The sequence below is a fragment of the Apteryx rowi genome, unplaced genomic scaffold, assembly GCF_003343035.1.
Source record: "Apteryx rowi isolate R43461 unplaced genomic scaffold, aptRow1 scaffold_883, whole genome shotgun sequence".
Classification (NCBI taxonomy): Eukaryota; Metazoa; Chordata; class Aves; order Apterygiformes; family Apterygidae; genus Apteryx; species Apteryx rowi.
Genome location: NW_020451186.1, coordinates 29,673 through 55,872, shown reverse-complemented (window position 1 = coordinate 55,872; position 26,200 = coordinate 29,673). Strand labels below are relative to the sequence as shown.

Here is a 26,200-nt window from a genome sequence, read left to right as displayed (position 1 = left end):
AATTTGATGTTATGTGGGTTCAAAATTCAGAAGTAGTTAATCATTCAACCCAATATCAAGATATAGCCAAGCATATCAGACATATCAAAAAAGTAGCAAAGTTGCACAAATTGACGCCATGGCTAGTGATCTCAGTATACAGCAGGTGTAGGATGTAGACTGGACTGCAGACAGAACTGCTGCTGCCCTCCATCACCTTTGGAAAAGTTTTATCTAGAATAAAGTATATTTACTCAGTACTGCTGTGATGCTTGCATTAGTGCTTATGCTCTTATTGCATCAAGTTAGTCTCACGTTATCTGCTTGAGGCTTATTTGAATTACATGTCACGCTAACAAGCTGATGGTCTTGTGACACAACAGAGCACTTAATTTCCACTTGCATGCTATTTGCACAGTGGATGGGCAGTTCAGTCTCACTGTATTTGTACTGTAAAAAGAAATAGTTTGTTTGCTGGAAAGTGGAGGGAATAGGCTTTTAGTCTAGCCTCTTTCAGCTATCATGAAAAATTCTTGAAGAAAAAAGTCAAACAAAAACCATGATATTCTTTATTTTTATTACAATTTTAACAATATGGGTAAATTGAAATCTGTAAGCAAAGCAATTACATGAGGAGGGTCTAATAAAGTTGTTCAAGCTACAACCTACTTTGATTGTTGAATCAAACTGAATAAAGCTGGCTGTTTTGATGGGTTTTTAGCTTCCAGGAACATACTTGGCAGTGACATCTTCTGCTTTGAATGRCAATATTGTCTTCTTTGTGCTAGCAATTTCATAATCAGCTGAAAATAAAAAGAAAAACAAGGTAAAATTGCTCACTACTACAAATAGGAAAAGTGCTGAATCAAATGCTGTCTTTCTTCAACAGGTGAAATCTCATCAGCTTCAGCAGGATTTAATGGTGTAGCAGAAAACAAATTTGGTATACTGTGTTTATTTTATTTCAAAATGAGCATAAAATTTACCCCTGAACAGAAGAGTAAGTCAAAATCTGTGGATCATGTTCTCAGAGGTTCCATGACTAATGGTGATTAAGTTTCTTAAAAATAATAAAAAAAAGAACCCGAACATTATACAGGTTACAGGTTATTCCCAGAGGACATGTATTAAAAATCTGAATTATGTTTCTCCACAAAAGGCACAGTCAGGGAGCCAAATTGTCCTCAGACTGCAGGGGGTACTCATGTGCTTAGAACAAGAGCTTCCTCAGGATCACAGCTTTAATATTTGGACTGTATTGTGGGAGGAAGAGGGAAGGCATCATGTTCCCAAGACAAGAAACAATAGCACAGTTGTCTTACAGCCATTAATGTAGCCCAGATGCTATAGTAGCTTTGTAATTTCTCAGATCTCAAATCTTCAGGGAAGTGAGGCTGACTGATAGATCTTCTGCCATATTCCTAAATCCAGTCCTGTGGCAGTGCCAGAAACTCCCTATCTCCAATCCAGCATGCATTCTGGCATGGTGGGATTTGGAATGTTCTTCCACTTAAGCAGTTTCTCCAAACCTAACCATCTACCACCCAGCTTTATTAAACGCAAGAACTACCCTGGTCCTTCAGCTTCTACGTGCCTCACAACACCTTTCCAAAGAGCTCGCGTTCACTGTGTTCACGGCACGCTTGTTTTTTAATGAGAAATACCTGCTTTGTTCTCCATCCAGAAGACAGTGATAAGCAGCGATGTCTTTCTCCAGCTGTTGTTTGCTGGTCAGCAGATTGTCACGATCCCGCTGCTGCTGCTCAGTTTCTACTTTGATTTCTCCCATCTCTGCCTCCAGCTTGGAAATGACAGAACCTAGGTTCTGCAGTTCAATGTCATGCCAGTGCTTAGCATCGTATAGAGAGTTCTCCAGACCCCTTTTCTATAAGRGCAGGACAGCAGATGTCAAAACAGTTGATTTTCATAGGCTTTGTAGTAATTTTGATTTAGGTTTGGCTATCGGCTCCATTATATATGCTAAGTGGAGATTTAATATTTTGAGAATGCCTTTCTTTAGACTTTCTTCACACTTTGAAAAAGTGCACATTACCATAATACAGATGTTGGACTACCTCAGTTACAAGGTCCTGATGTTCTTTGTATTCTAGAATACTACCCACCCAGCAGTCTCAGTGAAGTTTATTATTAAGGTCAGTATGAAGACATTAAAGATTGAAATTTGAGACCCAATTTTCGAATGTTGTACACTCAGTGCACCACATCAGAAAGAGCTCAAAAACGTCTGGCATCTCTGGCAAAAATATCCATTTAAACAGGGATTTCTACTTAACTCTGCATCCTGAGAAGGAAGTGTTCGCCTCAAAATGTATGTTGAATTCAGATAGAATATACCCACTGAAAATCAACATTACTTACCAAAGTTCTTAAAGATTCAGTTTCTGCTTGCAAGCTCTGTATTTTGCAAGCAGTTTCATGGAACTCTGTTCTTAGGCCCTCCACCAGTTCTTCTTCTTGGGTTCGTTCAGCAGCTGTTGGTTCAGCTTGTTGCTGGTAAGAGATTATGATTGACATCACAGGGTATTCATATTTTATTTTCCTTACATCCCCAAATGACAGTTAATATTTTCGTAGTTTGTGGCAGTTCTGRTTTAAAGTTTGATTCTGGTATATTAAATTCCTTGGTTGAACAACGCTGGATAATTTTTAGTGTCAAAATTATCACATTTTCTATGCATTTACTTTAAAAATATTTTTATACATATAAATGTAAATGTTTTATCTATGTCAACAGAAGCTGTTCAGCATTCATACAGAAATGTTTAAAATGACCTATAAAAGGAAAACATTGCTGTAACTAGTCTTCTCTTTACAGTGTATTATAAACATTTTTAGAAATAAGTGTTTTCACTTAGTTTTCACTTTATTTCAGAAGTATTCACACCCTGCTTTTTTCACATAGGATTCTGTGAATCAGTGAAGAAATCGTATCACATCACMGAGGTCAGAAAAATAATCTCTGGTTAATTACATTAAGATACTATAATTCAATTTCATGCTTTTAGTGCATGTGATTCTTAATATATGTTTTAATTCAGGCACCTTGAAAATGGGTGAAGAAAAAGATACTTTAATAAATATAAAATTTCTATACTTTTTAAGAGAGCTGAGATCAAGGTTTTCCATCCACAGCACCGGGCTCTCTAGCAAATATGATTCTTTGGTCAAAAGCTGTATTTCTTTTTCTGGTTGCCACTAATGCTAAACTATGCAAAATACTTCCATTCCACCCCGAATATTCATCTTAGCCCTGTCTTCCTTTTCTAATCATGCATCCTTTTACTTTAAATGTATGATCAAATAAAAAAAGACTTCTGGGACTATACACCAAAAATCATTTTTTACAACAAGTTGGGGTCATCTGTAGAACTCACTTTTTTTTTTTGTAACATGATGTGAACCATACACCTTCATCATTGTAAATGAAATAATCTCAGGTGCAAACAGTCAGCGAAGACTAAAGTGTCATTTAAGCACCAATTAAGTCTCAAATATAATTTAGGATTTATGAACCTGTGCTGCGCAGGGCTCAGTTTCAATCCAATGAACAAAATTTCTTGAAATGGGCCTTTTCAAGAAATTGCACAAAGCCTATATTTTCCAGAAATATTTGATAGGGGGTTGTGCTTCAGAGAGATGTAATCCCTCCCCAAATACCAATGGACATGGACTAGTAATCATGGATCTGTCACTCTGGAGTAATTTGTGTCTGCTGAGCTGCTTTGAGAGTGTAGTCTGCACATTATTATAGTACTAGGACTGTAAGTGCCTCTTCTTTAATGAGATGATACATAGGGGAGGGAGAGTGCCTTTGTCTGTGTCTATAATTTACAGCCTACGCATGCTGCCTGAAGCCTGGCATCTCTCAGCCACATTTCCCTTAATGGCAGCCTGAATGCTGTGCAAATTCAGACTACCTATAAATCCCACTTGCCCTCACCACAAGTGATGTTGAGACTCCTCCAGGAAAGACCCTAAGCTCTTAAGGCTACCTAACATTAGGTACATGAATGACACAAAGGGCAGATGGGTAGATGGAGGTGTCCAGGTCAGGCACTAACTACTGAGGATGATACAGCCAGTAAGTGCACACTGAATGAGCTTTAAAGCTTTTGGTGCACACAGGTTTTCCACATTCTCCTTCCAGGATTACCAGCTGAATCACCCCAAGAGACAATCTGGAGGGAGCTGCTGGGCATGAAATTTGGCTGCAGCTTTGGCATTCCTCCTGTAGAGAAGTGTAGACATAATGCTTGTGCTCTCTTCCCTAGGCAATTTGTATGTCCTGGAGGTTCTGCTCTTCCTGTTTCTGAGATGGTGCACAAGGAGGAGGATCCACTGAATTACAGTGCCTGCAAACTGGGTTAATTGAGGGCAAGGATGAAAGGATCCTCTGAAATCTGTATCATTTTGTTGCTTGAGTTTCCTAGGAATGGCTGATTTAAAACATATCTGTACAGTTCTTCTGAGCTAGCAGTGTGGAATCTCTCATTAATCTGTTTTTCATGGAATCAAGATAATTAAATGATGATTAGGGACAGAACACAAACATCCAGGAGATTACAGCCTGATGGGGTCTTAGCAGCGTGAAATCTGCAGAGGGAAATTGGGTTTGTTAATCTCTTAGAGTTCTGGGAATGTGTTAGCAGACCATAATTCATGAGGTTTTCAAAACCTTTTAAGAGGTCTGTCATAGAAGACTACAGAAGAAGCTGTGAAATCGTGTGCTCAGAGGCAGAGCATTGTCCTGGATGAACAGCTGGTCAAGAGACAGCATATGAAGGGGAGGATTAAAGTCTAGTTTCATCATGACAAAAGATTAACAGCACGGTGCCTTAAGGTTTACTGCAAGAACCCATATTAACTAACTGAAATGTGGATGAATCATGGACTAGAAAGGTTTGTGGCTGTCAGAAGACTATACAGATTAGCAACGACCAGAGGTGTATGTATGGAGTCAGACTACATGAACAACATCACATCAGTTAAGCGGAGATCAACGGTGATTAGAGCAAAGCATGTTTCAGGGAATAATATTAAATAGCTCACATGCCTTAGAAGGGTATAAATTACCTGTATCAGTTTAGGGAAAGGATTTGAGCATTATGGACAAACTAGTGGAAAGCTCAGACCAGTGGATCAGAGTTTTAAAGGTCTAAAACACATCTAAAAAAAAAAAAWCCCATATGAAACCCCGTGAGGTACCTGTAGAAATTCATATGTTTTGGTGCCTGAATATCCATGAAAAATATAGTTGAGGTTGCAACTTTAGTCAGAAGAAAAGGCAAATCAGGCCAGGGAATTCGTCAGAAAACAATGAAAATACTGCCCTGACGTCTAAGCCAGTGCTAGCACATCATTTGAAATGCCCTGGTCTCAACTGGTCATAGCAATGCCAAAGARAGGGTGCAGTGAAAGGAAATTAAAACATTAGGGAGCAAAGAAAACTCGAGAGGCTGAAAAAAATAGTGATGAAGAGTGAAGGAGGGGAGGGAACTGCTCTTCCTCCTGTGATGTTGCAAAAGAGCAAGGAAACAGTCAATGATACTGCAAGTTGGCAAATTCCGAACTGGCAAAAATAACATTTTCAGCGTCGACTATTAAACAGTGCAACTTAGTGACATAGGATGTCATAAGGCCACAACCTTAGTTAAAGAAAGGACTGGAAATAATTAGTATAACTCTTGTTATCTGTATAAATAGTAACAATATCTGTATGAGGCATGAAACTGCATCATCTGGGTTTAATGAGAGGTGTATTTTGAGACAAAAACCCTGCAATGTCATACAAGAACCTGCTCAGAACCAGAACTGATCTTTCCAGAAGCCTGTGATATTCCGATTCTTCTTCCCATTAAAAAATAAACCAAAGCAAGAACAAATTAAATTAATTCCTAAAGAATAAGAGCTTAGTCTGAGGTCTGACAGTAGGGATGGATTATTTTATGTCTGCTATTGGCAGCATCTGGTATTGGCCACAATCAAAAACAGGATAGTGGGATCAAATGATCAGTCTAGTATAAGTTGGCAGTTTTCTCTGCAAATGATATCTCTGAGCAGTTGAAATACCAGATCTTGGAGGCATGAAGTAAATGAGAAGAAAGAAGCTATGAGAGTGTCAGTTTGCACAGGAGGAGGAGGAATAAGCAGTGGGAGTGTTTGACAGGAACGTGGGGACACTGAAGAATTTGGTGCCATCAGAGTAATTCTCATTGGCTTCACCACCCACTACTTCCTCTCATAGCAAATCTGTACCATAAGACTTACGGGGCTGTGTCTTTCCTAAGTATTTCTGTAGCACAGCTGTAGTTACAATTCACCATGGCATGCTTTGTTGTTAACAGTCAACTAAGAAAGAAATGGCTATCAAAATACAGCATTATGCACTGAACTTGATGCTTCAACTCTGCAAAAATACTTATTCAACCAGACGCTTCAGAAAGTGAGTGATTCTTCATGACAGAGGAAAAGTTGCATTAAAAAGCTCTTTCAGACTCAGCAACAGGAAGAGAGAGAACTTTTAAAAGGAATATTTCTATTATGATCACGTTTCATTTCCAAGTTAATATCCAGTCTTCCCACCTCTGCCAAAGGAAACAATTTCAAGGAGAAGCCCACAAGGGGTCTGTAGCTGTGTAAATAGTGTAGAGCAATATATTTGGACCTTTGTGATTTGTGGGCTCCTGTAAATTCTCCAGTTGAGAAATGGCCCTAATAAGAATGGTAACCACTGTGACCCATCCTACACGGGTTTCACCTGAGTAAGTTTGTTTTTCTTAGCCACCATCTCAGAGTCCTTGAAAGTTTCCAACAGATACCTGTGATATCAACAGGGTCATTTCCACTGCTACTGAAAACGATGCATTCCAAGGAAGCCACTGATATTTAATGAGAGTGGTTTTTGGTGGGCTTGGACCAAAATCCTTTATATTTTTACCATCATTCTTTGTTTCAAGGAAATAGGAAGAAAACTAACCCCCAAAGTTACTGTAGGGTGTGAGTCAGATTTTGTATTTGTTTTAGATGCCTTCATGTTGGAGTTAGCTATAGAGACCTATGTCAGCACTTACCTTGGAACGGAGCAGAGCACCTGTCTCAGCACGATTCTTTTCAATATCTCTCTCCCAGTGGATTCTGATTTTTTCCAGTATGTCATCCAGGCCACTTCCAAGAGGAACATCAAGTTCTTCCAGCTGAGATCCAGCAAGCTGTTTGTATAATACCTTCACATCCTTGGGAGAAAAAATAAACCCATTAAAAAAAAAAAAGATGAAATGGCCAGTTGAACAGTAACTTCAGAGGAGCTTGAAGAAGAGCTCTTGGACGGCTGTTATTCTCATTATGGCATATATATGTGGGCAGGTAACAGCATCAGTGTTGACTCTCCTAGTTTCATAGCAAACATTGCAATATATGGAAGTTTAAAGGGGTCTTGTGAATTTCTTTCAATTTTGTGTGTTTTCCCTCTCATCTAAAACAACTTCCAGCTTTCTCAAGATTTGCAGGGGTGCTGAAGCCACTAGGTGTTTTCAGCAAAATTACGGCACTGGGAATCTTGTGAAAGCAGGGAGGGGATGAAGCTTTATCCTGGCAGCCCAGGTCTCCATATGCATGCCAACATTGCTGAGATGTTGCGGTTGGAGAAATAGTCCGTAAGAAATGTCAGGCAGGATAGTGCTTCACTTGAGTGAGAAATCTCAGCTCAATCTCTCTTTCACTCTTGAGGCATCAGCACAACTGCTTGCTGCCCCTTACGTGGGATTAGTAGTAACTCCATAGTCTAGTCCCCTGTCAGTAAAGATGCTTATTTGCRTCAGATCCTGAAACCTGTGCTGAAGTGTATAATCCACCTTCGTGCAATAGTGCTGGTGAATGTAATGAGCAAGTGATACAGTATTGCAAAATCAGGCAGTAATTGCATACACTTCCAGCTGCTTGTCTCTTTGACTTGCTTCAGTGGTGTGTTGCTCAGAAGTAGAGACTCAGTTTCAGGCATCGAGTAGCTTGCTAAGCAGAGCATGAGTTTCCAGTTAATGTTCAGTGTTATTGCAGCAGTACTATCCCATGTGCAGAGTTTGTTCTCTGTACAGCACTTTGTTTACATCTCTGTGAATGAGGATCAGACCTCTAGCAGTTGGGAGTTTGACGTAAGTGACTCTCCAACCCCATGAATATCCTGTRTGATGTCTAATAAGAAATGAAATGACAGTGTCTCTTACACATCATATTTATCAGTTGAGAAAGAGTTAAAAATTGTAAGTAGGTAATTTTAATCATGCCTCAAAGGYTAGTGCTTTAAACTAGCAGAGAGAAGAAAAATAGGAACAGTTTTCAGAAGAATCCTACTATCCATACATGACAGGTGTAGCTTTTTAATGCTTACTTAGCCAGATGAATCATCCCAACCAGCCAAAACAGGCACACATTAGCTTTGCAGTATCCCAAGTCTGGACTTACTTCTTCGTGATTCTTTGACAGCAAAGCTAGTTCTTCTTTCATGCTTTCTATCTGACTCTCCAGCTCCATTTTAGTTAAATTAGCATCATCAATCACTTTATAKAGGGAATTAATTTCATCTTCCACTGCCTTTCTGAATGGCTGCTCATTTTCATACCTGCAGAGAAAAAAATGTAATAAGCACAGCTCAGCAAGAGAAACTTTCATTTTTTTTTTAAATGATACCATCATGCTAATTAGCTGGTGTGTTCCAGACAGAGGCACAGAAACACGAAAGATATGCCTTGCCCTCACCTTGTCTTGATACACTTCAACTCCACTGCTAAAGCAGTCTCAAGTGCCTTGTCATTAACTCGGGATTTAATAAAACAGGCTAAGTTAGCACTCTGGGGTACAATATTATCAAACTGACAGTATTCCTGAATGAGGATGGAGAGGTATGTATTCTCTATTTAGATCTGGTGTTTGTATGCTGTATGAATATGTGTGCCTTTTACCCTGTAAAGTGGGAATAACTGCTCACCCTTTTACATAAAAACTTTTCAGAGCTAAGGATGAAAAAACATGTGAGTGTCAAGCATTACTTTTAGTAATGAGCATACTGATGAAAGTCTGTTTTATGTTCCTGGGTCGTAACCTGCCCTTAAGATCAAATCCTAGTAGCACCGAAGTAAATAGGAAATCCGGTATTTGCTCCAGGCAGACAAAGATTTTCATCAAAGACTGTCCCATTATTGGTTCAGACTTGAATGTGACTGCTTTGGCAGCTGCTGCTGCTGCTTCCTCTCCCCACCGACTCCCATTGTTTTAAAACTATCACTATATAGCGCATATTAACAGTGTGGACACTTCTAATTTCATCAATATGTGTAATGCAAATACATGTAGGTGGCAACTGCTCATTTAACTGAGACCATACTCCCTGAACAATTGGTTTGTCAACTAGAATTGCTGTTAAAGCAAAACAGCTAGTTTCTAAATTGCAGTTGCTTTTTTCCCCACCAGCTCAATGTTAGGGAAAATTGTGGTAGGTACTGCCAGTATATAGTGCTGCCTGCTGCATTGCTATTGCTTTTTCCTTTTCATTCTAGTCTTTCCATTTAAATTGTGGCTGGGTCACATAAAGAATCTCCTTTTCTGGGAGACTTCAGTGTCAAACCAAGCAAACCTGGGCACCTGGACTCTGGAGCAGGTTAGAAGGGAGCCAGCTTCATAAACAATTTCTGCACTCTTCCCCCAATAACCACCACCTTTGCTGGGAATTCAACAGCTTGGGAAAGAGGCAGCTGATCCCAGTGAGAATTAGGAGTTGTTAGTATGCAGTGGATTAACTGAACATTTTCTTTACAATGTAAATTGCTTGCAGAAGCCAATAGACATTTTTTTWAATTATTTTTTAAAGCACTTAAAAATATGAGTGTGGCTTACTGCATGTAAAGGAACAAAATTAGTAGTTCAGAGTTTTACCTTTCTAAATTAAAAGACAAACATAAGTATATGATTAATGCATGTTTTAGTATTATTAAATGAAACAATACCAGAGAGAGAGAGCGCGCTGCTGAAGGGAAGATTAAAAATCATATGGAATAAAAATGAAWTAGTTTGAAGTACAGTTTGTACATCAGATCTTGCAAAAAACTATTTGTAAATGAACAAGTCTGTTATGAAGAAAAGCTAGAAGAATCAGGCCTTCTGAATATAGTTTGAAGAGCTTCATGTACTTATATACATGAATATTGTAAGGAAACGTGCTTATCCAGTTATATTCAGAACAACTTAGGCATTGCAAACTGAAAGACTCTTTAAAAGTAGTTTGTCAGTATTTAAGATCATCTTTTACTATTCATTCCTCTTGGCAAAGCCAAGGAAAATCAGTGCAGTCCATTTCTTTTTGCTTATCTAATGGTTTCATGCTGACATTTGTAGAGGTACATTGTTTGTATTTCAGATGCTGTAGCAGAATGATTATTTGTTCTAAAACCACTTGTTTGAAAATTTAAACTAAAAATCATACAAATGTTTGTGTTTGTAAAACATCAACCCAAAATTTGAATGAATACTGTCCTTTCAAAAGAGATCAGGGTCTGTATATCAAAGGTTAGCTTAAATAACTTTGCCAGTACACATTTTTCATTACTATGAGTCTTGAAAACATTCTTCCAAATTAGTGTTATTGTCATAATTATTTTGCTGGGTTACAATAACCCTCCCAAGTTAGGTGGTTAAATATCCAACATAAAAAAAGTGAGTCCATTCTACCCATTAAACATTACTCCCCTACAGGGTAAGCCCTTGTTAAGGTAAAGTTTCAAAGAAATTGGCCAATTAGGTGCTTCACAAGACTACCTGTCTTTAAAATCTTCAGCACAAGCTTGAATGTTCTCTGTGTGCAACATAAGACGAGCATTTTCAAGGACTGCTTCGCCCACCTACAAGGGAGAAACAGTAGAGTTCAAACAATTAAGAGTATTAGCACATTAGCTATATGCATTATACATATATTTTAAGCAGATGGATAGTTTTGATTCTGAAAATAATCTTTTAGCCTAGGGCTGTTCAAGTGATTCATTCCAGATAATTTAATCAATGAATTTCCTACATACCATTCACAAATTGTCTGCAAATAGGCTGTAATTTTTCATCARTCTGTTCATTGCTCCCAACCATTCAGCTTCTCATGGAAACACATTTATTCTCATTGTCGGCTGGTCACAAGGGGTAAAAGTCATTACTGGGCACAAGGTATGTTCATCATTTAAGTCCCACTTACATTTTCTAGGTACAGTTTAAGTAGCACTTATGCAGTTCCTGTTGCACTTCTCATATCAGCAATCCTCTTTAGGGTTGTACTCTTCAATGAGCCAAGGAATATTTGTTACTCATGCCTCGTGAGCAGTTCTCAGACTCCCAGAGCATTGCTTTTGTTCTCTGATGGGATTGTGTAAGTTCTTGTGTTAGATATGAGACCTAAGAAGCAGTCAGTCTTCAACGATTATTCTAGTGAATGTGAAATACTATGGAAAGAGTGTACAAATAACATTGTGGTATCTTTGTTTGGTGCATTTTTAATACCCAGAAGGCACCTGAAGGGTAACCAAACCTGAAAGGTTTGCTACATAGCAGCTTGTTCTGATTCAAGAGGGTTTTTATAAAGTGGTAAAAAAGTAAAAAAGACCACTGCCTGCTCTGGAGTCACAGGTGCAGAGGTGGTGAACAATGAATTGCCAAATCTGGTACAAGGTTCACCATGGAATGGAAAGGTCTTCTCCACAACTAACTAGCCCGGAGCTCCCTGCGGCTTGGCCGTCCCACAATCTGTGCCGTCGTTCTGGAGGAGCTGACCKGCAGCTGCTGAAATGAAGACGGACTTGCTAAGGTGATCCCTGTGGCTCACCCTGGGTGCCCTGGGGGAAGGTGGCCCTCCAAGTGCCCTGGGGTCAGGTGCGCACCTGGGGCGCTGTACCAGTCCATGAGCCAGAGCTCAGGGGCACAAAGGTGGAAATGCCCCTCGTATGGCGTTAGCAGGCCACACATAGACGTAGCCACAACTCAAGTCTTTGCTGTAAGGGAGAGGCCAAACATCTGAAAAAGGTGATAGTGGGAGGACAGAGATCTGAGTGGGTTGCCTTCAAAGAGGCTGGATAGCTACAGGAGCAGCTAGCCTTTGGAGCTGCAACAGGCTTTGTAAATACAAATCTCTTTCTTCCTTTTCAGGATTTATCCATGGAGATTTGTGACTGAAAGCAAACCAGCTCATGAATAAGAGTAGTTTTTTAAACAGGCCAGGAGAGTTCTTAAAGTAGAAATCCTTCTTTGGCTAATCAAGTTTGCAACTAAATGAGATGTGAATATACCTTAAGCATTCTGCTCTCTGTAGGTACAAAGGCAGTGCAGTGTGACAGCATCAAGGCTGCATCCAGACAAGTTATCTCATGTACCATAAATGGGATAGTTGCCTTAGTATGGTGCTTCTACCTACTCTTTGGCCTGCTGCTCAGTGAAGAAGTGGAGATGGAAATGTGAGGCTGAAGCATTTTTGCATGGCAATTAACATTCATCCTCACTAAAAGTGGCTTATTGCTCTTATCGTTTTAAAATCACRTAGATTAGTGGCTAACAGATATGAAGTATGATGTATGTGAAGGCATTTGATAAGGAGAAATCTAGAGGAATAACCTATTCCCCACACTGAAAGTCCATAATGGAACATGATGTTCAAAGCACTCTAGATTTTTAAAATCTAAGCACTGGAGAAAAAAGAATGATCTACTTACTTCTCACCTACTGTTAGGAGAAAAAAGAAAAAAAAGGTGGCTGTGGCTGGAAGCCTGTGGTTAGAAGTAAGTTCCTACCAACTCCAGCTTAGCTTGGTTTCCAAAGGAAACAGAGCTTATACCATTACATGAGCTGCCAATTTTTCTTTAATAACTCTAGGATCTTTTTGCCAATTCCAACCAATATTGTAGAGGGACAGGCCATCTCAAAGATACTCAGCTCCGACATGTTTTGTGAAAACAGCACCAGGATAGAGAATAGAAATGCCGTGAATGCTGCCACTGGAGAAAAAACTTTCAGTCTAAGCATGATAGTTTCAGAACTTAGAGAAGCCACACAAGTCAGAGATGCTATGAAAGCCACAGGTGTGGGATAAGAGATGGTATCTTATTGCACATCAGCTAATGCAACCATGCAGCACAAAATAGAAAACCTTTATGTGCTCTCTTGCACACCAGACTACTTATTTAAGAAATACCAGCTCATGTTCATTGTTCAATTCCTTATTTTCCTCTCCTCGCTTTCTTACAATCCCACTTTACTAGAACCAGCCTAACTGCCTAGCCCCCAAGTAGTCCCTCCTGTGACATTTCAGAGCAGCTAGGGAGAGCCCAGGACTTTGGTGCTGTACGGTGGCATGTCTGGCCCATCAGGACCCCTTGTAGGACATGAGTTTCTCCTGAAAGATGCAGAGAAGACATTTAGTCTTTACACAGCAGCAGCAGCGAGGTAGAGGCTATTGTCTGCAGATGCCCTTACAATCCTTTAACTGTCACTGTCTAGGAGTGAGCAAGAAGCAGAATTTGGCATATCCTCTTCTTCAACCCAAACACTGAAAGGCTTTTTTTCTTCTAATTTTTAGAAAACTTACTCTTGGCCTCATTGGAATCTTTCTTTTTTTGCTTCATGTTTCTACAGAAATTACTGCATTTTGTCTTCCTGCAACTCATACGTGTATGGATGCTTCACAGAAGTTTTTACTGTTCTCCTGACTCAAGTCAGGGAAAAGAAACATTGCCCTATGATTTACCATGACCAGTCAAAACAAGTCCATACGTCCCAGCCAGCACACGYGGTTACACTATCTGGCCGAATGTCTGAGAAAAATAAATGCCTTTGAGGAAACTGTGAACATTCCACAAGCAAATGTAATGTTAAATTCTTTAAACTATACATTGCAAATTAGGAGTTATATTAATCACCAAGTTTATGAAGTTGAATTCAGTTTAAAATGCCTTTTGGTCTGCCATGAAAGTAAAAGCAGGGGAATAACTGGTAGTTTTCAGCTGCCTGGAATAATGTCTCTATGCTGAGACACACATAGGAGGCAAACTGCACTCTCACTACCCTCCGTTAAGATGCATATAGTACATTTTCTTTTCCTAGTTATTAAAAGCTATTTTTAGCAGTAATGTCAGGTTTTGTTGGAGCATTTGAGGCGACTTCTTACCTGTCCCACAGTGTATGTCTTTATCAAAACCCTAGTACCATGCTCTTGAGGACTTTGTTAATATGTGAGCCTCTGTCCAGGACGAAATTACTCCCCTCTTTAAAAATTGACAGCTAATACCAAATAGACAGTGACAAAATCTAGGGGTTTCCAATTCTAGGCCCAAACTTGAATTGTACCATGTAAATATGGACTGTATAAAAAAATCTAATGCTTAGAAGGGTCAGAGGCCACTGCCATAGTGGAAGTCAGCAGAACTTAGACTTTCAGCACTCCTGAAAATGAGCTATAGACCGTTTAAATACAATAGTCAATCTGAAGGATAAATAATTACATGGCAGCTTCTATGTAGAAAGCAAGTTTCCTGAAAAAGTATCTCTGATTCACATTAGCTATGAAAGCCTTTCTATAGGCTTAAAAAGAAAAGATGCAAGACTTCCATCTAGTGGTTCTTTGGTTTGATTTAATTCTCCTAGTAACCAACAGTTGGATACAAGCATTCAGTATTAGTGAGACTGATTGCCTTTGCACTTTGCTGCCACACGTATTAAAATGCAAGATGCAGCAATTTAGGAAACACCCTTGTTTGTCTTAGTTTCAAACGAGAGGGCTCACAAAGCCGCAAGCAGCCTCATTGAGACATTGCTTCCTCCCTGAAATGAGGGAACGAAGCACAATGCTATCCTGCCTTACAGAGCTTCTGTGAAGCCTAATTCATTGGTGCTTACATGGCATTTTAAACTGCCAAGATGGGAAGTGTTATGCAAGTTCAAATACTCTTACTAATAATAGCTCCTCTAAGTTGCATATTGTCTTTCTACAGTAGAATTTGTGATGCACATACACCTTTTGAACACTTTTTTTTCAGTTCTTGAGTTAACACTGAATATTCATGATATAAAACATCTCAACTAGACAGCATCAAAAATTTTCTTTGATTTCACTGGGATTTTATGGACATGAAAACACAATTTTAATTTTTAGCAAAAATTTCTTATTTGGATAAAAACTTCTGATTCGTCAGACTGCATCAAGTGGCCCACCTACTAGCTTGTGTCTGACAACAAACAAAACCAGATGCTTCAAGGGGGTTTCCAAACTCCATCTGTGATAAAGTGTGATGTGATACAGACATTCAGGGGGAGAATCTATCCCCGGTGACCAGCAACTTTTGATTTTTGACAGAGATTTCCCTAAATTTGGAATTGCAGAATTTACTACACCTTTCAAATTCTTAACTATACTTAACTGATAGCTTTGTATAATCTTTTTATCCTTACAAATGTCTAGTCCCATTTTGAATGCTGCTAAGTTCATGGCCTCAGGTGTGGCCTGTCTCATGGTTTAGTTATTCACGTAGTGGAAAATTATTTGGCTTGTAATTTGACTTCAGTTTCAGCAAATGATCCCTTTACGGAAAAAGAATGGAAGATCCTGTCTAGTCTTTCCTACCACAGACTTAAAGAAATTGTTTATATCAGGCCATGGCTTCCAAAGCATTTTAATTCACAGCTGAGCCAGGCTAAAAGCACGCAACCCAGTTACTGCTGCCCAGATGCCGAGCGGTAACCTGGTGAGCTGCTTTCAGTCATGCTTTCTGTGTTGGGCCCATTCTCAGAGCCTCAAGGAAGCAAATGTAAAGGTAGGACTATTACTTAGGCAAAATAATACCTGGATAGAGGCTGGGAAGATTGATGTGTCCTTTGCTGATTCCTGCTGCATCTAGGAAAACAGGACTTCATTTATATATCTCATATTTTATAAATAAACATGACTACATCAAAAAATGCCCAGTTCTCAAAGCAGTATCTCCTCCCAGAGAAACAACCTCTAAAAACTTTAATGTTGGCTAACCACAGGGATTAAAAACTAATGATCCTACCTAACAGTTGTGTATGTAGTCCGAGGTTGGGGACTGTTGGAGGTGGATAAGAGGACTTAATTCAAACTAATTTATTGCCATCCTCTATGTGGCAGTTAAACCATCTCAATACTGTTTTGAGAGAGCTTGTTGTGCCCTTGAGATCAGTAATAGAATAGTATCTGGCCAATTTACAGACAGGAATAACGCACCGTCATTAGAGTGTATCCCAAGTAATGAAACGCATTGTCAGGACAGGAGGGGTTCCTCGGCAGCTCCTCTCCTTGCCCCTCAGCAAATACGTTAGTGTTTTCAATGCTGAATGTAGTGATTCCTGGGACAGGCAACCCTGCACACTTTTCAGGCTTAATGTTGACACTGAGTAAATATAACCAGTAAGGCCAGGCGCAAATAAAGGCATCTCTCTAGAAAACTCCAATGATCTTTCAAATTCTCACAACCATACGCTGAAGTCACAGTGGTGATGAAATTGGTCCAAGACATTTATTCCTTCTTGTACTTTTTTATTTACTTAGGTGATTTGAACTATGCTCTGTGCCATCTGATGGAGAGAGAGAGAGGGAGAGACTTATTTTGTCCGTCTCCCACATACCGTAATTGAAGAGTCATGGAGGCTGAACTCAGCCTTCATCTCCGTAAATGCACTAAGATTATTTCAAGCATTCTCTTTTCCCAGGTGCTGTACTGCTCTATGGGAAGGAGTTATCATTACAAATAACCTTCTATTTTGCAGAAGAGACATTTAATTAGACATTTAAATCTCTTTTGCATTTTCTGTAAGAAGACTGGGATAAAGACTGGAAAAAAGGAGTTTGAGCAGGATAAAATAAGGTGAATTTATATTTCTGTCACATAAATCCCTCTCAGCAAGGTTTTCTCATTTCACTCGGTTCCTGCAAAATTCCTCCTACTTTGCATCTGTCGGGAGGGGGAGGGAGAGGGAGGGAGAGGGAGGGAGAGGGAGGGAACACACCTGCTCTGGTAAAAAACAGCTGCCCAGACTGATAATTAACACTGTTAGTTGGATAGTTGCTTCAAATCATCCAGCTCTCTGTCAATAATTCATCGCCGTAATAGCTCTAACAATTGTAATGAAATACAAGTATTTTTTCCCCTAAAGGACCCTCCATTATTATCCTCCGATTCAGTCATTGCCACTTGAAGCATTTTCCCCCTAGTTTAATGGTCATGAGAAATGCTGGTGCACTTAGGCGTTACTGCCGAGAGGAAAGCAATTGAAAATGCCAGATGTCGACGCCTGGCCGGAGGGAGGCTTCCCCCAGGCAATGCTGTCGTTACACTTGAGCTGGGGGGGACCAGGAATCGCTCCACAACAGCCAGCCTCTCTTTCTAGCAGGGTGCCCGGTGATTTTGGCCACCCGTCTGCCACGCTGCTGCAAGGGTGGCCAACAGGAGAGGGGCTGCTCAGCCACCCCGTCCCTCYGCCCTCAATGCTTGCCGGGGTGTGCTGGGGTTTTCCTCCCAGGAGGGGCTGCCCGGGGCAGTCCCAAGGTGTGCCAGCAGGCAAATAAGCAGTAAATGTAACCTTGAGTCAGCTCTGGGCTGCTCCTGCCTAGCAGTGGAGACAAAGCCATTCACGTTTCTGATTTTTGACTAGAAGATTTTCAGCAACCAAGGGCCACCGCTTCGCACGCTGCATGTGGCTCAGCATGGTTCACTGTAAGCTCTGTCACCGGCAGCATCCCTGCTAAATGCAGAAGGTACCTTAATTGCTGAGATACTGATCCCTATGCCATAGTATCCACAGACTCCACTCTCCACCGGAATAGCTGCAGAACGCGTCCCCTTCAGTGTGCCCTTCCGCATGGCTCCCGTTTCCTAGCACTGACCCATTTAGCAGGAAACGCACTGTAGCTATGGTTTTCTAAAACGGTTATTTAGAAAGATTTCTTGTCCTGTTGATTTGAATGGAAACATTATGTTTGTTTTCCAGGGACTAGTCCACCTGCCTGTTTGTCAGCAAAATGTGCATTGTTTCCCATGGCTTAGTAACAAGACTCTGAAATAACCTCTTTCATATGGCAGTAAACAGATCAATTTACAGCTAGATACATAAACCTATAGGCAGATTTTTCTTTAAGTTTATACTATCTTTCATTGTTTTGGTGTAAAGATTTCTTTTCCCGAATATCTGCAAAAGCCAGTGCTGGAAAATGGGACTCCAGTAGTGAATTTTCTCAGTTCTGTTGCTACTTTCATATACCTGCACTGCACAGTATTCTTCACTTGCTGCCAGGATCTTATTTACCGCACTTTTAACGCACTGACTGCCGAGTATCTCTCTTGGGCTCACTCAGCAGGGTTAGAGACAGTTCTCCTTGCTTCCTCACCAGCGAGCTGGCAGGGAAGCGCTCCCTTTTGTGCAACCCAGCTCCCYGACTGCTATGGCAATTTGGCTTTCCTCCGCCACCCATCGACAGCACTGGAGGAGGTACAGTGCCAGTGGGTTAAGCAAGTACCTACAGGTTACAGCAGTATATTTCTAGACCACCTCCCCATCGTCCCGTGTCAATTTGTGAACTTCTCTTTGCTTCATCTTTTTCAAAATCTGTTCATATCATAGGCTCCTGGCTTAAATAGGCAGCTGCTTGAGCAACTTTCTGCCTCAAAACTTTCACAGCTGCCTCATGCAAACGACACAAAGGGGTTTTATGGCTGCTGGGTGCCTCCCCCAGCTGGAAAACACGGCACTTCTGCAGCACGTTTGTTTTCCACTGACTAGGAATCAAAATGAATCCTGAGATTTTGCAGTCCTTTACCAACATGCTTTAAATATGTCACATCAAGGCTGATGTGGACAGCTACAGAAAATCTAAATATATATCTAGAAGKTTTTTTTGTAAGTATATTTGTCAGGTATCTATCATTTCTATTAAACTTGACTCCTGAACACTTTTTACTTTTCCTACTTGAACTCATTGTAGAGTCAGGATACTTATTTCATATTATTGCAGCTGTTTCTGTGGCAACTGATTTTGTTGTTATTTTAATAAGCAGGACAGTTTTGGAGTTAATGCTGACACCCTTTTGCCAGTTAGCCCCAGGATGAATGAGTTAGTGTTTGGACTGGGATAAGGTCATACTTTTGTTTTTTTCTTGATGTTTAATGTAAAAAAAATTTGCAGAAACCAGTTAGTCAGAATTGTACATCTTATCTCAGATTATATCTGAGAAAGTAAAAAAAAAAGTAGTGATGCATCTTTTATTGATCTAATTGATCCATTATTGATTTAATTGACATAATTGAAAAAAAACTCTGATTCTTCGTATTCTCTATTTTGTTTTAATGGTTAAATAGATATGGATGCTTCTAATCTTTTTAATCTATTTTTCTGATACTTGCAATTGTTATTACTTCATTGCTTTATTTTTCTCATTTCTGTGTAGGAAGATCCCAATATTTAAGCTAGATTTCATTATGAGCTGCATTTATTTACTCATAAAAAAGGGAGATAAGAGAAAGGTGGCAGGACAACAATATAAGGAAAGGTTAAAAAGAAAGCATTTGGATGAAAAATTAAGTATGTTCCTCTGCATTACAACACTGTCTTTCATATAAAGAAAAATCAAACAGGCTGCCTTGAAGCACCTGCAGTTCTAGTTTTCTTGGCTTGAGCTGTAAGCCCTTGTAGGTTTTATGGGGGGAGGGTGGTGGTGGTGGTGGGTCTACAACTTCAGAATGGGACACTAATCAGAAAAAAGCAGGATTGCTGGCTGAAAATCGTTGCCTCCCCCCACCATCTCACATCGAAGTCCTCATTTACAACAGCTAGATTGCTTCATGCATATACTGCTTTTTATAAGCACCCTAGATTCTGCACCTCTATTGCCTTCAGGAGCCAGTCTCTTCAGCAAGCTCTATAGGATTAGTGGTGCCAATGACATTTATCAATACGAAAAGACAACATCTTTAAAGTCAGTGCTTAACTGGACACTACGGCTCACATGACCTTTGCCTAACATTTTATGCCACTGTCTAGTAAAATATGGGATTCAGATGACATTTGTAGCCTTCTGGTTGCAGATCTATCTTAGATATGCAGTACAGTTGAAATACACCCCTGCCCATGCCAGAGGGGAAACTCTGTCTGGGCAGCCTGAGGTGAAATACAAAATTGGCTCAGGGAATTTAAAATTCTTTTTCAACAATAAACATTTTCTGTGACTGTGCAAGAGCTACCGGACAGTAGGCTGAAGTGCAGGGCGTCAAGGAAAAGGTGTGAACGCTGCTGTTCCTCAGCTCTTTGGGGTCACTTCCTCTCCCCTCCGACTGAGAGAGGCTCCCCATTTTGCCACCAGCAGCAATGGAAGGGAGGCAAAGCAGAACCTGCTCCTGTTCCTTCTCCAGGAGCCCTGCAGGTTTCAGGTCAGGGATGGCTCTTTTGCCCAGCATGGGCAAATGGGGCCAGAGCGCCCCGCGCCCAGGTTCTCTCACCCCCTTTTGCAGCTGTCACCTTCTCCAGCTCCGCAGGGGTTTCACTTTCAGCAATAGCCACTGCTGTGCTCCCTGTCCCATCCCCTGGCTTCAGTCCAGGGCTGAGGAAACCAGCTACACCGGGAAGAAGGTGCTGCTGCAAACCTGGATGAGGTGTCCTAATGAGACTAGCTAAGACGATAGATACAAGCCACCTGCCCAACTTGGCATAGGAGCTACCAAATCCACTGAGCTGCATTTATACTGGCCAAAGGACAGGATTTTTAAATCCATTCAGGATCTGGCTATCCTGAAGAATCAGGCTGTAGGTGGCATGGTCAAGGACACACAGGGTATCAGGTCTCTGAATAACTCATTCTCTATTAAAGTCACAAGGATTTTGGTGCTTCATTATGAGCCATGGAGAACTGAGCTGAGACAAGTGACTCATTTCACACGTAGGCCTGGCAGGCAAGCTGGGCTTTACTGATCCCAGAGACTTTGAATGATTCAAATTGTACCACGTGAACCAGGCAGTAAGACTAGCCATCTAGTCCATTTTTTTGAAGGCAGGATGGATGTGCTATACACCTTTGCAAGAGTCTTAGGGCTCCTCTCATCTTTCCAGTCCTCTCCAGTGGAGTTCCATACCCGAGGGGAGACAACTGTATGCACTGCTTTTCAGTGACAAAACTACCCTTTCAGTCCCTGCCACCTGCGCAAAGGCACTGGCTCCATTCCCTTTATGGCCAACAGAGGAAAATACATTCACACTCAAAGCCACAACGTCTACACCTCCACACGGATATTTGTGCATGCAGTTATCCAGCACACATCATATTAGTTCACCTGCCTCATAAATCCACACTTCTGGCAGGAAGGACTGGACACAAGAACCAGCCTGAGAGCCCTTCTGGAGCCATGCAGCCATTTACTGGTCGTATGGCTTAAGAAATGGGCAACTTTTCTTCTTCACTGACCACCTAACTTCTGGATGAAATAAATGTTCCCCCCACACACCCCAAGTACTGCATCCCACAGAGAAAACTGCTTTGCTACACAAATCCCATTTGTTCTCTGTATTTCTCAGTGATAGTACTACTCATCAGCAATTCCTTTCCATGGATTTTTTTTTTTTTTTTAAAACAGAAGTGTTTAAAAAAAAAAAGTGGGCAAGAATTCAGAAGAATTAGAGAAGAATTAGAGAATTAGAAGAATTAAGAAGTTTTAGCATTGTTGAGCTATTAAGGAGGTTCTGAATGGCCATAAAAAGCAGGGCATAAGAAGCAGTTCCTGCTAAAGCCAGGAACTGACCCTGGCTCTGCCAGCAGCCAGCTTGTAGCTGTAATRGCTGGGGAACAAGGATTAAACCCTCTGCGGGTTTTGCTTTCCTGAGCCTTTGTGAAAGGCCTGATTCTCCAAAGGGCAAGATTATGGGATGGAAATAGGGAGCGAGACTCCGAACACACGGGTTTGATTTGCAACTCAGCCGTTGACCCCAAGCAAGCTACCCCATCTGGCTGGGTCCTGCATCCCCTGACCCAGTGGCAGAGACGTGCAAGGTGCACTGAGACCTCGGAGTAGCAAATCTCTGTTTTCTCTGCAAGCAGAACATTAACAGGAAAATTCTTACTGGTTTTAACTTTGCTCTTTCATCCTCCCAACAAAAGGGACCATTTGTAGCATCTTTCAGGACTTGTTCTTAACCACKGGGTCAAAGCAGACACCATTTCACACTCCCATGGTAGACACTTTCCTTCACAGCCTCCCTGGAAAATGAGCAGCCTGCCCTGTGCAGACAGGAGGGGAGTAAGGGATGGCGGGGTGGCTAGAAAGGGAAGGGGAGGAGGCACTCATTTGTAGCCATGTAATTATTATTTTTAAAAAAATAGAGCTTTTGAAAATGTGATTAAGCAAATGAGGGAATAACGTAAAAATCTGAATTGCTAATTAAAAAAACCCAACATACTTGCGATGATATCATGTTGATGGATAAACTAATTCAGTCCTAGCAGTTTTCTTTTAATAATTTTGCTGCTCAGTGTAATAACCACTGCTAAGGAAAAAAAAGTCACCCATTTTAATCAGACCAGACTATCGCACCTTGGGGTGCATTTCAATTGCCCACATGTGCAGAATGCCTGAGGCAATTCTCCTATTTAATAGGCATTTTCCACAACACACTGTGAAATGATAATGCTAATTATCATGAAGATAGATTTAAAACCCTCCATCTAGGGTGCCGTGCATTGAAATCAGGCTGCATTTATCATCAGCATCAAACCTCACCACTCAGGATTGCTAATGATTTGTGAGCCTCCCCCCCCTCACCACCCCTTGCGAAAACAGCTCTCACCCTTACCTGGTGGTAAAGGGCCTCCCAGTTCTCCCTCAGCGCTCCCCAGCTGCTGATGGYGGAGGACTTCTTGTCCAGGTAGACTCTGATGTGCTCCTCCAGCTCTTGGTTGACCTGCTCGAGAGCTCGGACCTTCTCTATGTACTCCACCAAGCAGCCATTCAGGCTCTCGTAGGAGAGGCCTCGGCCCCTCTCCAGCCCTGGGGCCAGGGGCACGGTGGAGCAGGAGCTGCGCAAGCCCTGCAGGAAGACACTGGTGATGCCCAGGGCTCTGCGGGATACCCGAGTCCCCAGGCTGCTCACTCCTCCCGGGGGCGCAGTGCCCACATAGACGCCTGGGGGTCTTCCTCCGCCGCCGATGCTGACCCGGAGGCCGGGCGCCCCTGAGCTTTCCGGCGCCACAGAGGAGGAGGAGGAGGGCTGCTGCCCCAGGAACGAAGACCGACGCCTCGGCAAGGGCATGCTGCAGCTCAAGTCCGTCGAGCCAGCCCGGCTGCTTCACCCCCTGCAGTCCCCGTGCTGGCGGGATTTGCCAAGCCAAGCAGGTTTGGGCTCTGTGTTGTTTCAGCTTTGTCCTGCGTCTTTCTGGAACATTAGCATTGCGCAGCCCCGGCGTGTTTATCACATTGTCCAGGGCTTTTCACGGTGTCAGCAATCCATTTCAAGAGAAATCTCTCTGCTGCTGCTGCTGCAAATATGGCAGATGAAAAGCACAATGGTGTTTACAGGCACAGTAGGGCAGGAATTCATTACAACRTACATGTTGAAACACCCACCAGTGTTTTCTACCCTGACAGCCAGATGATTTCCTATCCTTATACACATACATATCTATACAAATATTACAAATGCATTAGCTGCTCACACCCATGCTTACTCCAGACACAATCCCTTGCAGCAAAGAGTTACTTAAAGTTGACAAAAAGTGAACTTTCGAGGAGGCAGCTGGGCTGTGCTGGCTTTTCATCACAGCAGAGCCTGCAACTCTCCTTCAGCCCCTCAGCAGCTGCAGGATTTATCTGTGCCTTGACTTCATCACCCAAGGAGCACCATCTCAACCCCGGCAGCCTTTCAGTCCTCACACCTACTCTTCTTTATTCTGTTTAACATCACATATTAGTTGCACCTGGTCTGCTTAACAAGGGCCCGTTTCACTTTGACTGCCTAACAGGGAGACAGAGCAGCAACACCCAGCTGGAAGTGGGACAGTTCCCGAGCCTTATTGCAGGGGGTGGGGGAGTTTTCCCTGCTCTTCTTTTTGTGTCAGTGCTCTTTAGTGACTAGTAAACAAGTGGGTAATTTGTATGCGTGTGAGCAGCAGAGGACATGATATGGTGGGATACTTACTATGCAGTGTTAGGCGTGCCACCATAGGTGGATAACATGGTTTTTTCTACATGGTTGCACATAGGTCAACAGGCGCTTCACAGCTCTGATGTTGTTAGAATTGTCCTGGTTCAGGATTAACATATGAGCATCTTTGCAGGCACATCTGTAATGTGCTGATGTTGGGCACTGACCTAACGTGGTGTTGGTTTGTATATGGGCGAGCAGATGAGTCTTTGGTAAAACGGATTAGAATCAGAAATTCCCTTCTTATGGGTGCACCTAATCCTGGTGGCTGGGCTTGTGGATGGAGTTGGGCTTGCTTGTTTTTTAAGTCTGAGGATGGTGAGATTGAGTACAGACGGGGGTGCCATTTCCCATTCATGTGAAGCCTGGGAATGCTGCAGCATCTCACAGCTTTGCAGGTGTTTTCAGTTGATTTCTAGGCATCCTGAATTTAGATTACCAAGCAAGCCGTACTGGCTAAATGAGAGGAGTCCTCCAGTATTTCTTACGTAACATTTTCAGTATATTTGCTCTGTGTCAAGTAAAAAAGAAATCCGCCTTGCAAAAACGACAGGTAAAAATACCAATTTCTTTCCAAAGGAACTGAATTTAGCTCTTTTTCACGTCATTCTCCCTTTTTACCTCCCTGTTAAAGTACACAGAATCAGAAGATGAAGGCTCTCATATGAGTGTCTTCTCTTGGCAAGACTCTCAGGAAGTTTTTACTCTATAAGTAAAACAGCATTTTCCAGGAGGCTGTTTAGTATTTGACCATGAGGACCATAGGTAACATATTGCATAGCTTTTATCCCACTGTGAAAAGATGTATTCCCAAAGTGCCCATCCATGTCCACATACAGCCACATCTTAAAGGCTACCCTAGTCACCTCTTAGGGAAGTAGTGCATTATTCTTTGATTCAGAACAGAAAATCAAAAATCTAAAAGATCCACCGTAGTGTTACCTTTTTTTAGTTCGAGGAAGCCTGTGGCTTGGATTCAGATTGGTGCCTAAGTGCAGAAGAAGTGCATGTGTAGGACAGGGAGAGAGACAGGGTGAAGATGCCTTTGTGGCCCCCCAGCCCTGGGGTGGCCACATCTCTGTCAGATTACAGCTACCAGTTAGTAAAGTTTTCAGATACTCTGACTACCCACAGCCACTGGGACATTTCTGCAGGTGGAAACAGCTGGACCAGATGTGCCATGATCCTAATTCCCTTTTCTGTTATCAGACACAGCTCACCTCGAACAAGGCATATGTTTAATGATGCTACGCTAACCCTGCCTTGCTGCAGCTTCCCTTTTGTGCGAACAGCCAATAAACCTGAGCAGCCAGTGGCACGAAGCAGCCAGCTGGAGCGCGGGGGTAAATCCCCTGCTGTCTCATCGCCTGCTCCTCACCAAGGCTGAGACCTCCAAGGACAAAGGCTGTTTCCGTTGGTGAACAACACAGAACAGGCAATCTCAGAAGCAAAATTGAAAATTGGTCCCACAATAACCATTCTGGGTTACTCAAAGAGAGAACATCGGTTTAGGCAAAGCCATTCCATGTTATTCTCTACTTGTAAGAGCCTATTTTTAATTCACCCCTCATCATTTAAGCTTCATTCACCCCTGCTGTTCCCATAATACCATTACAGCATGCAATCTAGCACTTAACTGTGTAGCAGTGAAACACCATTTTGCTCTGAAACACTTCATTTTCATTCCTAAGAAAGGAAGGAAAGTCTTAGAAAAGACAGGGACTGTAAGGAGTCTGGATTCAAAGGCACTTCAGTCTAAGCATATAAGGTGGAAGTTCCTAATCATCAGATTTCAAGCTCCTCTGATAAACTGAAGAGAGATTTCTGTTCCTTTGAAGGGGACACTCTATSTCCCTTCTGTTCAGGCTGTTTGCTCTGCAGGAAATAATTCAAGACTCATTGGGCTGGAGCAGAGCAGCTGTGAGTCCAAAGTGTAACGGTTAGGGCCTTCATGGAGGAAAAAAGGAGGTCATTCTGGTCCTTGCTCCTGCA

At 41.7% G+C, this 26,200-nt stretch overlaps 1 protein-coding gene across 1 annotated transcript; it reads right to left on the bottom strand.

The window, feature by feature from the left end:
• Positions 1 to 532: 532 nt before the first annotated feature.
• BFSP2 (beaded filament structural protein 2) lies at positions 533 to 23,414 on the bottom strand. Its single transcript, XM_026090938.1, has 7 exons — positions 22,862 to 23,414; positions 10,804 to 10,886; positions 8,458 to 8,614; positions 7,071 to 7,232; positions 2,359 to 2,490; positions 1,644 to 1,864; positions 533 to 782 (listed from the first exon to the last, which is right to left on the bottom strand). The coding sequence occupies exons 1-7, from the start codon at positions 23,315 to 23,317 to the stop codon at positions 779 to 781; spliced, it is 1,215 nt and encodes a 404-aa protein (XP_025946723.1). The 5' UTR covers positions 23,318 to 23,414; the 3' UTR covers positions 533 to 778.
• Positions 23,415 to 26,200: the final 2,786 nt, after the last annotated feature.